This window comes from Magallana gigas, chromosome 6 (assembly GCF_963853765.1).
Source record: "Magallana gigas chromosome 6, xbMagGiga1.1, whole genome shotgun sequence".
NCBI classification, from domain to species: domain Eukaryota; kingdom Metazoa; phylum Mollusca; class Bivalvia; order Ostreida; family Ostreidae; genus Magallana; species Magallana gigas.
The window spans coordinates 41,757,648-41,771,172 of NC_088858.1; the positions used below are offsets into that span (position 1 = coordinate 41,757,648).

Here is a 13,525-nt window from a genome sequence, read left to right on the forward strand (position 1 = left end):
CACCCCTTGAAAATCATGGCCCCCGTGTAACACCGATCACAGCCACCTTGTGTGTGATTCTACACGGTGGTGTACCTGAGTTAGCTCCTACAGAATGAACAAAATATTTGCAGCATATCAATATTTACGTTCTGTTTGTTTTCATATTAATTTTAAAATTTTATCAAAAATTACAAAAAACCCATCAAAACATCAAGGGTAGAAAAACCTTTAATTTTTATTTTCCTAATCATGTTTTATGTTTTTCTATTTTCTTGCAGGTTTGGAAGGCGAACCGCTACAATATTTTTCCATACCTTCACAGGGTCATCATTGGCACTTGCGACTCTGTTGAATTACTTTTCAGGTAAAATTAAAATTAATGACCCATCTGTTTTCATGGAAAATGTTAATAACTTTGTTATTTCTTTTTTTAACAGGAAGAAATGAAACTCTTAAAATGCTCTCAAAAATAGCAACGTTTGCAGGGAAAATGTCGGTTACCGGATCGTTTAGTGTATTGCTTTTATTTACACAACAACTTTATCCCACAAATCTAAGGTAAAAAAACAAAACAAATGAAAACAAACTCACTGATGTTATCCTTAATGAATATATTATCCTACGGATTGTGTTTTTCTATTAAAGAAATGTCGGAATTGGGGTGTGCTCAACATTCTCCAGAATTGGTGCCATAATATCTCCATTTGCTGGACTACTGGTAAACTCGTTTATTGTTTATGGTAACATACTAAACAAGCACCAAGTAAAAATAAGATAAGGACTAATGACATGTATTTTTTTCTTTGACGATATTTTTCAAGTATATTGGTTGCTGTAAATGTGAAGAGTTTAAGCTTTATTTCTTTAAAATAATTGTGGTTTAGTGCAGCTTCCTATAGAACAGGGTGTTCGCTTTTTCAAATTCACATCTGAATATAAACAATACCAAAAATCTTAGTAAAACTCATTTTAAACAACAGTATGAATAGGAAGTCATTACTTTTCTAAATCTAAGATCTCCTTTCAAGCATATAAGTTGTTAATTCCTATTACATAAATTCAAGGCGCATCTGCGTTAAATTTTATCTTTGAAATATATATTTTTTCGTTTGAGAAATTATTTAAAGCTATGCACGCTATAATTTGTATAAAGTTTCAATGACAGTGAAAACGCGTGTTTGTCTACTTATAAAAGTTACCTTTATTCGGTGAATTCCTTCTCGTTACAAAGATATGGATTTTTAATTATTTTCCTGCCGGGAAAATGTACCTTTTCATTAATATTAATGAAAGAAGAGCGAAGCCGATCTCATTGCGCATGTCCGCGGGAATCAGGTGGCCGTTATTGTTTGCCTAATTTGCTATCCGACTTGATTTTTAATAGGCTTAACAGTTGTTTATTTGAACACATAGGTCTGTGTCATTTTTGAAAAAAAAGGAAGTATTCTTTTTGTTTGTACTCGTACTTCGGACAAATTTATGCTTTACTAAGAATATCCTTTCCTGTGTGATACTATTACAATTATGAAGATGTTGACCCTTCACCAATTTTTGTATGAATATAAGACTAAATTTAGCTGTTGATATCACATGATAGACAGGTTTTACTTTATGTTATCAAATATACATTTTCACCGTTATTCAGAATTGACACAAATTATAGTGTGTATAGCTTTAATTAAAAATTGTTTTAATTCATATTTTTACCATTAGGCTTTATATATCCCTTGGGCTCCTGGGACTATATTCGCCAGTGTGTGTTTTATCGTCTCGATCCTAACATTGTATCTACCGGAGACTCGTGGAATGGATCTTCTACAACCATTAGATAAAGCCTGGTATGCTGAACACAGCGGATTTCGAATAAAGAAAGGTCGAAAGAAAAATAAACTAGAATCTGAAATAGCAATGGTGTACACAAAGGAGTCAAGGAGTTAAAATATAACGATTGCACGAGTGATTTTTTTGTATTACTCAATAAATAGTCAGATAAATGATTTTTTTTAAAACTAAGTGTTTGTTTGGAGAATATAAGCTCGATATCCATGCAAGTTGATGTTTATGAAAACGTTACATTTGTTTCTTTAAATAACTAATGGAAAACATTAACAAATAATAAAATAATGTACGGAATTCTAAAATATACTAAATTGATGAAAAACGGGATGAACACCGTTTGTTGATTGAAAACATGATATTTGCATTGTTGTAATATAAATTACAAAACAAAGGCTATATTATCTAAAAATATATTAAAATGATGGATGTGATTGTTAAGAAACAAATGTGTAACAAAACAAATAACAATACATCAGATATTTACTTTTCATGGATTGAAATTTCTTTTTTTAGAAAAATAAGATATTTTATATTTCCAAATAACAATCTTTCATTTTGTCAGACTCGATAAAATGCATGGCAGATAGCCATTATCAGTGTTATTTAAGTATGTAAAACATTGTAATTTTTTTTTGGGTACAGGAACATTTGGATGATACCTGATTCGCTTTTGAAACATTCTTAAATTATTAAGAAGATGAATTCGATAAATAGTCGAATAGATAACTATGATTTCAAACATATATTTTACTTACTTTGAATAGACGTAGAATAAATATGATGCAAAAGGTATACAAACTTCACAAGCAGATCATTTCTGCAATGAAATGATAAAGTTTGAGACTATCTTATTAGGATGTAAGACGAACAGTCAGACATATAACCCCTTTTATCATATGCGAAAAAGGAAATTGCAATTCGATGAAACTGCATGGTCAAGAACAGCTAAAACAAAAGTTAACAACACAAGTGAGTTAAAATAATCAGAATTTTCAATAAGAGGCATTTTCAACCCATTGGATCTCTCGGCAGAGCTCGAACAACATTTCGAATGTATTACATAGGCGTCCACTACAACCCCTTTTATGTAAAACTTGACATTAAAACCAAAAGATTACAAATTATGAAGTTGTGGTAAACTTATTTAAATTATGATATACCCAAAATATACCTGAGTAGACATGCATTTATAGTTCCTTAGTTTTGTAACTTAAAATGTACCTTCTTGTCGATTTTACAGTCAGGTTTAACTCTCTTATATTAAATTAATTTAGAACCTAACCCAGTTATATGTATTCAGCCAATCAAATGTTCCCAATGTTCGCTAAGAATTGAGTATTTGTGAAGAATATATCTTTTCTTTTTCCTGAATATTGAAGAGAAATTGATCGGCGAAAACTTTGAAATGGGGCGTTTCAAAATTTTTTCATAACGTGACTTATGTATACCCCCCCCCCCTTTAAAAAAAAAAGCTGCTCGCGAAAGATATATACTTATAAATTAAGGCATTTTGCAAATAAACTACAAAATGCCTGCACCAGAGTATCTGCTTACACCTTTGGTATTTCAACACATGCGTGACGATATCCGTAAGGTATAATTTAATTAGGGCCCCGCAAGGATTTGCGGGTGCCCTATAGTAATCACTCTGTCCGTCCGTCCTTCTGTCCGTCCGTCTGTCACTCTTCCGTCCACAAATTTTCTGGTTTTTTCTAATAACTTTTTTTATGGTAGCCCAATCAAGTTCAAATTTGGTATGGTAGTTCAGTAGACAAAAATACATGTTTTGATGCTAAGTGTGGTTCTCTATGTCTTTTGGTTTGGAGCTGGGGTGGTGGGGTAGATTCCTTAACTATGCATAAGAATGAATGGGCAAAGAGAGATAACTTCTGAAAATGTTACCATTGTATACTTGGAAGGCTGTCCAATATTTGTCCTTTGGGATTAATTAACCTTCCACAGGAAGAAAATCCTATACTTTATCTTTATCTGTCACATTGAGATTAATAACTGCACTGCCTGTGTCTGCAAAGGAACTTTGTTTTGAAGTTAAGGTCAATTTTGAATGATGTGTAGCATTGTGTACATTCTTTGAAATATGGATTTAAAATATAATATTCATACTTTATTTTGGTTAAAATACCGTACACAATGATTTATGATAATTTTATTGAATTCTAAAATCAAGATATATATTAAGATATCCTTTTTCACTATTTTATTTTTTAATTATTTATTTTATTTTTTTCTGCCTTAATGCTGTTAATTTTAACAGGTAATCAGATAATAACCACATTCTGTCATTTCTGAAAAAAAAAATCTTATTGTAAATATAGAAGAAAAGGATGAGAGAGCAGAACAATTAACCCCCTGGGATTAATTACAGTGCTGCTATCGTGAAAGTTGACAAAACTATCCTATCCTATCCTATATCCTGCATCCTATCCCGCAAATAAGCTCTATCCTATCCTATCCTATCCCATACCTTCAAAATTTAGGAATGCAAGTTAAATGAAACGAACTTTAAAAATTAAATGATTTTATCAATTATGTAGTACTCAAAATGAATGATTAATTCTTAAAACCGAATATTCTTCGAGCGGCATAACTTACTTACCTGTGTTACGGTAAAATTAAATCGTACGCGGGAGGGACACAATAACGTAAACAAACAGGTCAGCGATTCGATTTTTGATTTTATTATATTTATGCATAAAAAACAGATAAATAACTTTGATGCACTTATTGAGGAACTGTTAAGTAACATATTTTTATCAAATTATTTTATTATCATATATAACTGAGCCTAATTATCATTATTCGAGCGATTCGTTTTTAGGAAGTTTTTATCGTTTATAGTTAAACCACTCGGAGTTATTTTTAAAGTGTAAATTCTTAAGAATTTATAGCAAGCTAACATTTATTTATTATGTATGTTCAGGTTAATATCGGACAGAAATATGCGTCCCTGTTATTGGGCATCGAAGAAATTATATGAACGTGAAACAATGTCTGTTTTTGTATGCATGTTTATCTTTTAAAATGCAGAATTGGTCGTTTATAAATTCAAGCTTTTATTACTCTGCAGATTTTAAATAAAGTAAATAAAGAAATCTATTTCTGACGTTGTCAAATGTTGCATCGAATTCTCGCAGTAACTCCGTACTTGCCTACGAATTGACAAAGATGTAACGCCGACATTTTAGCGCGCATCAATGTTACGCACCGCGTTCTTCATATAATAATTATTCTTAAATGGTTTAACTTGTAAAACGTATTAAATTGACATTGAAAATACATTGTTAAGCCAATTTTCGTTTTGGAAAATAACTCTGAAATTTATACTCGAATCTGATTGGCTACAGGATGCAGGATAGGATAGGATAGGATAGGATAGAACTTAACTTTTATATTTCTATCATGTATCGTGCATCCTATCCTATCCTTGTCAACTTTCAGGATAGCAGCACTGTACCTTGCCTGCTGCAAAAATTTAGAGGCTTATCTTTATCTGTCATATGAAGATAAATGAACACCTTTGTATGGAACTGATGTTTGTTTTGAAGTTGAGGTCAACCCTGGGTGATACAATGTATTTGCATTCACTGAAGGCTTGCATTTTATAAAACACCTGTTCAAATCTTTTTTAAATACACATTTAATTTAGTTTTTTTTTTATAAGACATGAAGTTATCCCTGTTTTATGCAGATACAAGGTTACCATTTAGAGTTTTTGGACATTCAGGAATTATCTTGAAATTTTAAAAATACAAAAAATACAGTTGTTACTTATAATTTTCAAATTTTTCTTTTTAAATGTAATCAAATTAAACTCTCATTCCATGAGCTGCACCCTTATATTTTTACCCCTCAGTTTAACACTTTAATTGTTGGATGAAAATCATATCCAACTACAAATCATGAGATCCTATATATTGCAGTTCTTTACATCTTATGCCGGGCATTTATTTTTCATCATTGTTAATATAAAGAGGATGGATTCAAAGTTTTTCTCACTTCTCTATATTACTTGTCATAGCGGGGACCTTCCTGACTGGTCAGTTTTCTAGTTTTAACCGATACATGTAAGTTATTATTGTGAAATCAATTAAAAAAACCTACTTTCATTTTCGATAAACAAGCCCGAAATAGCAAAAATGAGAGTAAGGTGGTGGACACGATTTGTCGGATCCAAGTCAGGGATCATAGATTGCATCAAAATATACACTTACAATGAAATAATATTGAATGATAACGTAAAGAGTGAATGTATTTACTGTGAGACTATTTAGAAAATACATAGAAGTTAGGATTTGACAAATGTTAATCAAATAAAATGAGTCTTTAGTGGGCGATTTTAGTTTAATACACATTCGCTTGAGAACTTTGCAGAATGGGGTAACCAAGACCGCGGATTGACGAAAAGAGTAGGACGAGTTCATCATACCGTAGATCGGACTTCTATTAATACAAAAAGTTAATAAATAAAATGGAACAATTAATGCGATTTTAGTACTAATGGTAAGAACTCTCCAGAACGGGTGCCCAGAAACGGGTTGTCTAATTGACATCATGGCGGAAAGTGTAGGGCGAGTTAACCATCGGCCGGACAACTTAGGTTTAAAATATGCATGCTAATGGATAATAATGCATATGTTACAGTAAAGTTTTAAAATTCAGAGAATTTAAAACTATCTATAACAAAATTCTCTGAATTTTAAAACTTTAATGTAACAGGTTATAATTTCTGAGTGTTAACTCAGCACAAGTTAATTTTTCTATTTTTAGCATTTTAGAGTTACAATTTTTATTTCAAAATCATTTAAATTTTACTTATTTTAAATGCTTTGTTTTTTTCTCACTGTTAAAAGTTAAACTTTATTTCTTAATCGAGGAAATTTATTGGTAGCGTTTTACTTTTTAATTGTATAACCATGGCATCTAAACAATTTGACACTTTTCTTGAAATTATTTAGTTACGACAGATTGGCGGACAATAAGTTAATTTGTTAAATAAACTGACAAATTCCTCGTTCAGGCAAACCTTTGAAGATAAATTCTTTGTGTTATCAGAGCGACACTTTAGCGACTCGCGAAGATTATTCTATTTTCATTACGTCAGAAAACTTATTTACTCATTTCGGCTTTACTTAATCTTCTCTTTGTTATCATACGTACATCGAAATTCATCTAATTGACTATATCACCTTTTTGGCCTTTAGTAATCAGTGTCAGCTCGTAGAAGAAATTCTGTGAAATTAGCCCGCTAGCATTTAAATCAAGTATCCTGATTGGTCAATGAGAGCAATTCCAAATTAAGCCGGATGGTTGGTGAATTTACTTAATTCACTTTCCATCCGACGTCTAAAGAATAAAGAACTTGTTTTAATTTTACGGAATTGTTTCTCTTTTCCATTAGCAACCAGTAGAAAGCCGAGTGGCATCCTACCAAGCTATTCCCCAACTTAATCATATTCACAAACAGAGAAAGTCTCTGTGTGAAACATAACCTAGCGTGTTTTAATTTCATACCTTTTTATACCACGACAGATTGGTTGTAAACCCTTGGACAATAATAAGTAAACGTTAATGAACAGATTATTGTATTCTGCGTCTGTAAGTTTTAATGGGACCCCCCCCCCCTTCAAACTTATTGAAAATTGACCAAAAAGAACCAAATTTAGAGAAAGATACACTAAATACCCATTCACTGATTTGAGAAAAAAAATACAAAAAAACTTAAAAAAAATTCAGTCAGCTGCAACGAACAGGATTAAGGCCACGTACCTGTATATATTATCCATTTCAGTTTAGAATTTTCAACCCTGTCCGCTCCTCAAAATATCTAATAATGCAGTTTGTTTTTTATTTCAATTTTCAAGAATAAGATAAGGAAAATATCGGACAAAGTATATACGAAAATGAACAAATTAAAATATGGTTCAACGTTAACATATTGAGTTCTATTTGGCACTTTTGTTAACTGGACAAGTTAATTAACATTCGCAAAATAAGATTCCTAATTATTCATATGCACGCTCACGTTCTCACTGACCGCTGAAGGAACATCTATAGTCACAACAAGAGGCCAGTTGGCCTTAACGGTCAACTAAGTAGCATATAACCCAAAGCAAACTTGTCAAGGAGTCTCGTATATGCATTCAATTAGGTTTCATTCTGGAGTAAAACAATTTTAAAATTTGTAATGACAACCACCTCCCTGTCTGAAATCTTTCAAAAAGAACTATGAAACCTATAATTTTGGTGAAAAACTTAAAGATTTGGTCTACAAAATCATGAATTCAGTTTTCCTCTCAGGGAGTAAAGAAGATATTTTTTAAACATTATATGCATTAACACCTTTACATTCATTTTGGTCCTGCCCTAGAATCAAAACCCATACTTCAGGGAACATGAAATTAAAAAAAATTAGTAGAAAACTTCCTGATAAACATAATTATGAAGTCAGTTTTTCATGCAGATGAGTGAGAATAGAGAAGATTTTAAACATTATATGCATTAACACTATATTGCCCCCCACCCCCTCTTTGTCCTGAACCCCTGTCCCAGGGGTCATGAATTTCACAATTTTGGTAGAGGAGATAGTGGACATCATAACCAAGTATTCAGTTTTTTGCCCACGTGTGGGAGTAAAGAAGAGGATTTTTTAAGATTAATACATTTTTACTATATGGCCATATTGGCCCCACCCTAGAGCCTAAACCCCTAACACAGGGTCATGAATTTCACAATTTTGGTTGAGGGCTTCATGGACATCATGATCATGCATTTAGTTTTTTACAAATATATATGGGAGTAGAGAAGAAGATTTTCTAAGATTCAATACATTTAACTATTTGGCCATATTGGCTCCACCCTAGAGCCTGAACCCCTGACCCAGGGGCCATGAATTTCGCAATTTTGGTTGATGGATTCATGGATCCTTAAATGGAGGGTTTCCGGTGACCAAAAAATGTTTTAGGTGATGGGATGACTCATAATTAATAGACTGAGAAAAAGTGAAAGCTTGTTAAATATACAATGAACACAAAAGATATAGAGAAAGACGATGTGAATAGAAAAGAAGGGCTAGATAAAGACTAAATATAAGTTTTGATTAACTCGGCGATTGATTCATAAATTTCCTGTAAGGAAAGTCAATGACAATCAATATACTTTCTTGTATTCTCTTAGAACTATCAAGTGAGTTCATTATTGGGCGACTTCACTTGGAACAATCGTACGAACTAAAGTTACTCGCGTAACAAATGAACAGCATTTGTATCAACAATAGTGACATCATTTCACCTTTGACCTTAACCCGCGATGAACACTCGATAGCCCCTTGTACTCCTATGGTAAAGCGAAATACAAAGATGGCGGAGAAGGGTGCAACGTGAGTGCAGAGATGTTTTATTTCGTTGTTTATAACGTTATGTGACTTCATTTAAATCTTAAATGAATATTATTATGTTTATTGTCGTTTGATCCTTGTATATAATAATCAGAATAAATTCAAACTTAAAATTTTTTTTTTTACTTACAAATATCTTGCTCAAATTTGTCGTTAGGTCCGCGCTATATACTGCATGTGCTGTAGAAACTTTTTTTGCATGTCTATATGCATGTATATATGAAAAATTGTTCTAATTTACTAATTACTAATTTTAGAGTTAAAATCAAAGTGAGGCAGAAAAATAGCGAAGGAGAGTTGCAAGAAATGACTTGCGAGATGAATGAAGAATTGGCTATTTTCTTGAATAGCCCAAATGGGGGTAATGTTTTTTATTGAAGCTAAAAAGATATATAAACGAATGTTGCTCATTGTTTCTCATATTAATAATTATCCATTCTTGTTATATCATGTATATGAACTCTGTATTTAGTATACGGTTTGTGCAGAGTTCTTTCCGCTATGTATGCTTGTTTTATTTACCATTGGTGTATTTATAGTAACATATATTCTTTTAGATACATTCTGTGACACTGTTTTTATTTTAATATTGATGTTATTCAGATCCAGAGACTAAAGAATCAATTGTTAAAATGATTTTTGATACCCAAGCCCCCCAAGTGGAACAAGGTCCTGAAACTCCTGACAGTGTCCTACATACAGCGGAAACAGAAGATAGTGATCAAAAGGTACAATTTGGTCTCTTTAACATTGATGATGGAGACAAAATTCTGAACTGTTATGCCCCCAAACTCATAGAGATATATCTTTTGGAATCATCTGAGTCCGATTCTGGGTCTTATCCATCATCATGCTTGGCTTCAACAAGATGTTTCACCTCATCTTTATTCACTCCATCTCCTCCTTATCTGTGTACAGAGAATAATTTAATTCAAGTGGGCCCTAAAACATTTCTTACCCCAGAAGAGTTTCAATCAAATATTATCCTGAAATTGAAATTGAATGACTACAATGAAAATGTAAAGAAGAAAAAGAGAAAAGTTAGGAAGAAATCTAAATGATGATGAGTTTAAAGGCAAAGAATGTGTTTAACAGATTAAAGTAGAAAAACAGTTCTCTTTACTGAGCATAACAAAAATTAAACATAATAAAGGAAAATCTAATCTAAAAAAAACTCTTTTTAGGTTCACATATGGAGTGAAACTGAAGAAAAGCAGCTAATTGCACTACGAACAGAAATGGATGATGCCTTCTACAAAAACAAAAATCATGAAACATTATGGCAAAAGATTTTTGAGAATATGAATTCGGCCGGAATTAAAGTCACCAAGCAGCAGATCATGAATAAGTGGAGAAATCTGAAAAGAAAATATAAAGAAACCATTGACTTAAACAAGAAAACTGGTAATGAGAAGCATGAATTCAAGTACCAAAATGAATTTGATAATTTGTTTGGACACAAGGCATCAACGAAAGCAGCAGTGTCATTTGACAGTGGTGTAAATGCAGAAGAAAGCAAGAATAAAAGAGAGATTGATAAGAAAGCAACACGACCCAAAAAGCGTTCTGCAGAAAATCTGCTAATGAAAATGGAAAATATGAACAAGGAAATGAGAGAACAGATGGAGCGGCATCAGGAGGAAAAGCTCAGACGCTTTGACAGATTGCTTGACATCATTGAAAAACAGGGTCAAAAATGATATTTTTAAAGTTGACATGTCTTCCACTCGACACATTGGTTTCCTTTTTTTTTTTTTGAAGAAATACAGTTAGTAAAAAAGAATTCTTTATTCAGAAACCATTTTGTATATGAAGTTTAATAGGCTTTTTTGTTGAGTTTATGACCATAAAAACAATGAATAACGTCATAATGTGCCCAAATTTATCTGGAAGTGAGAAATGAAACAGATAAATTGACTATTTGATTTTAACAGAAATGGCTACTTTCTATTATTTACAATGAATGACGGCTGTACTTTTGGGGAAGTAAAAGGATCGGTTTTTTATTTTGTTTGACTAATAGAAATGTCATTATGATTGTTTTTGTTTGTTGTTGTTTATATCTTGATTTTGTTAAGTTTGATGCTCTTAAGAAAGATATTGATTTTTCACCAATTAAAGAAAGTCATTTTGTAGTTTTGATGTTTTATTCCAGTATATTACAATGGTTTTCTTGATATTATCAGATAAAAAGTAATCATGGTAGTCCCTGAACAAGTTGTTGCCTCCTCTGTATTCCATCTCTTCCATCGGGGTACACATTTGGATAATTATTAGGGTTGCCATTGTTCGGATCAATTGTCAGGAAATCCTCGACACCATCGTGATGCAAGATACAAAGATTGTGCAATATACATCCAGATACAATTGTCTTGATTATCTCCTCTAAGTCATGTACAGTTATTTCTTGTAGGCGCCGAAACCTTTGCTTTAAATGACCAATAGCCCTCTCTACAACTTGGCGTGCAGATGACAAAACTCGATTAAACCTTCTTTGATTTATGTTCAAACGGCCATTATCTTTAAATGGAGTGATCAACCAGGCCTTTAAGGGATATGCGCTGTCTGCAATTATGTACTTATTCACATCAAAGTACTGTCCAGCAGTTGCATTGTTAAAGAGACTTGAATTGCGTAGTACACGAGCGTCATGAGTTGATCCTGGCCAGCCTGTGTATATGTCCCGTAACATTAAATCAGAATCTACTACTACCTGTAATTTATAAAGTACATGTATAATTACATATAAGTACATGCATGGAATATTTTAATGAGGTAATAAATTGCACATGTTTCTATTAATACCTGGAGTTGTATGGAAGGGTAATGTTTTCTGTTAAAATAGTCATTATCTCCACCAATACAAGAAGACAATCTTATGTGGGTCCCATCCAGGGCACCAATTATGTCTGGAAGTCCACATAGAAGCTGAAAGTCTTGTGCAATACTATGTTGCTCAAGAAAATTGGGCCACTGTATGATCTAAAATAGTGTGATAAATGTCTGAATAAGTGTGCAAAAAATATTAAAAATTTCACCAAAAATGAAACATCAAAAATATTCTCTATAATTGCATTGTACACTAAGCGTTTAGCAATAAAGCAACCCCCCCCCGTTTCTACAATAATTGCACATACTCGTAATGGCCATGGGGAATGCATTTGAGGTGCCGATGAGTATGAGGCGCCGTTTTAATATTTTTGAGGTATTTTCTGATATCAAAAAATAAATATTTATCAATAATTCGAATTATTGATATCAAAAAATAATTCTTGATATCAAAAAATAATTCTTGATATCAAAAAATCATTTTCTGATATCAGAAAATACCTCAAAAATATTAAAACGGCGCCCCATAGATGAAATCACATAATTAGGCTAATACAGTGATATAGAGTAAAAATACCTTTGATAAGTTTTCATTGAATGCGCCATTCACTCTTTTCAACACAACATGCACCGTGGACTGTCCTATGCCAAAGTAGTGTCCAATTTCACGCATTGTCACTTTATTAGACATGTAACACATGAAAATAAGAAGTTGCTTTGATGGGGGGATCCCTTCGATGCCACCGCCGTGCTTTGAAGTAAGGCATGCCCCAATCTTGGTTAGGATTTCCTCGAACATTTCTTTACTTATTCGATAATGGTATCGAAAGTTATCTGTCGAAAATAATGGAATGATATTTTCAACGTATCCGGTTATTCGTGGTGACACAGATTTTGTGTTTTGGAGGATAAAAGCTCCTGTTTGAAATAGAAAGTTCATATATTCGTAAGAAAAATCATCCTCCCTGTCATCCAGTAAACTTTCGAAAACGTAAAGGCATAGCATTTTATTTTCCGCCATCTTGACATAAACGCGCGTATTTACTATCTTTGTTCAGTTGGATTTTTGCAAATTAGGTTAAATTTAGACATATGACGTCAGTTGACCCCAACTTGACCGTGTACACTAGTTCCAAGTGAAGTCGCCCATTATTGATTAAATTTGTAACATGGTCTGTCAATCACCCCTGGGAATGTGTTCGGAACGTTTTCTTTATCGTTGCGAATTATGTAATAAATATGTGCTCGAATGAAAGTTCACGAGACTTCCCCGAGATTTGTACAGTTCCTGGGAAATTTCGAGCGGAAGTATGAGTTTTCGTATAATATTCTCAAAATACGTTAGTACTGGTCGTTTTTCATATCATATCCTACTTTGATTTATGTTAAAACATGAAAATCTATTTGGTGTTTGTCTTATTTCATCATCTAGCGGTTATTTAAACTAAACGATGATATCTA

At 32.5% G+C, this 13,525-nt stretch overlaps 2 protein-coding genes and 1 long non-coding RNA gene across 3 annotated transcripts; 2 read left to right on the forward strand and 1 right to left on the reverse strand.

Annotated features, from left to right (window-relative positions):
- The first annotated feature begins 258 nt into the window (after positions 1-258).
- LOC136276091 (uncharacterized) lies at positions 259-1,922 on the forward strand. Its single transcript, XR_010714556.1, has 4 exons — positions 259-346; positions 420-540; positions 628-700; positions 1,696-1,922. It is a non-coding gene; the product is annotated as an uncharacterized lncRNA (long non-coding RNA).
- A 7,114-nt stretch (positions 1,923-9,036) lies between these two features.
- Positions 9,037-11,370, forward strand: LOC105323556 (uncharacterized). Its single transcript, XM_011422618.3, has 4 exons — positions 9,037-9,217; positions 9,493-9,596; positions 9,839-9,963; positions 10,420-11,370. Exons 1-4 carry the CDS (start codon positions 9,090-9,092, stop codon positions 10,933-10,935), a joined length of 873 nt encoding a protein of 290 aa, XP_011420920.3. The 5' UTR covers positions 9,037-9,089; the 3' UTR covers positions 10,936-11,370.
- Positions 11,355-13,211, reverse strand: LOC117685092 (uncharacterized). Its single transcript, XM_066088719.1, has 3 exons — positions 12,642-13,211; positions 12,041-12,217; positions 11,355-11,948 (listed from the first exon to the last, which is right to left on the reverse strand). The coding sequence occupies exons 1-3, from the start codon at positions 13,083-13,085 to the stop codon at positions 11,433-11,435; spliced, it is 1,137 nt and encodes a 378-aa protein (XP_065944791.1). The 5' UTR covers positions 13,086-13,211; the 3' UTR covers positions 11,355-11,432.
- Positions 13,212-13,525: the final 314 nt, after the last annotated feature.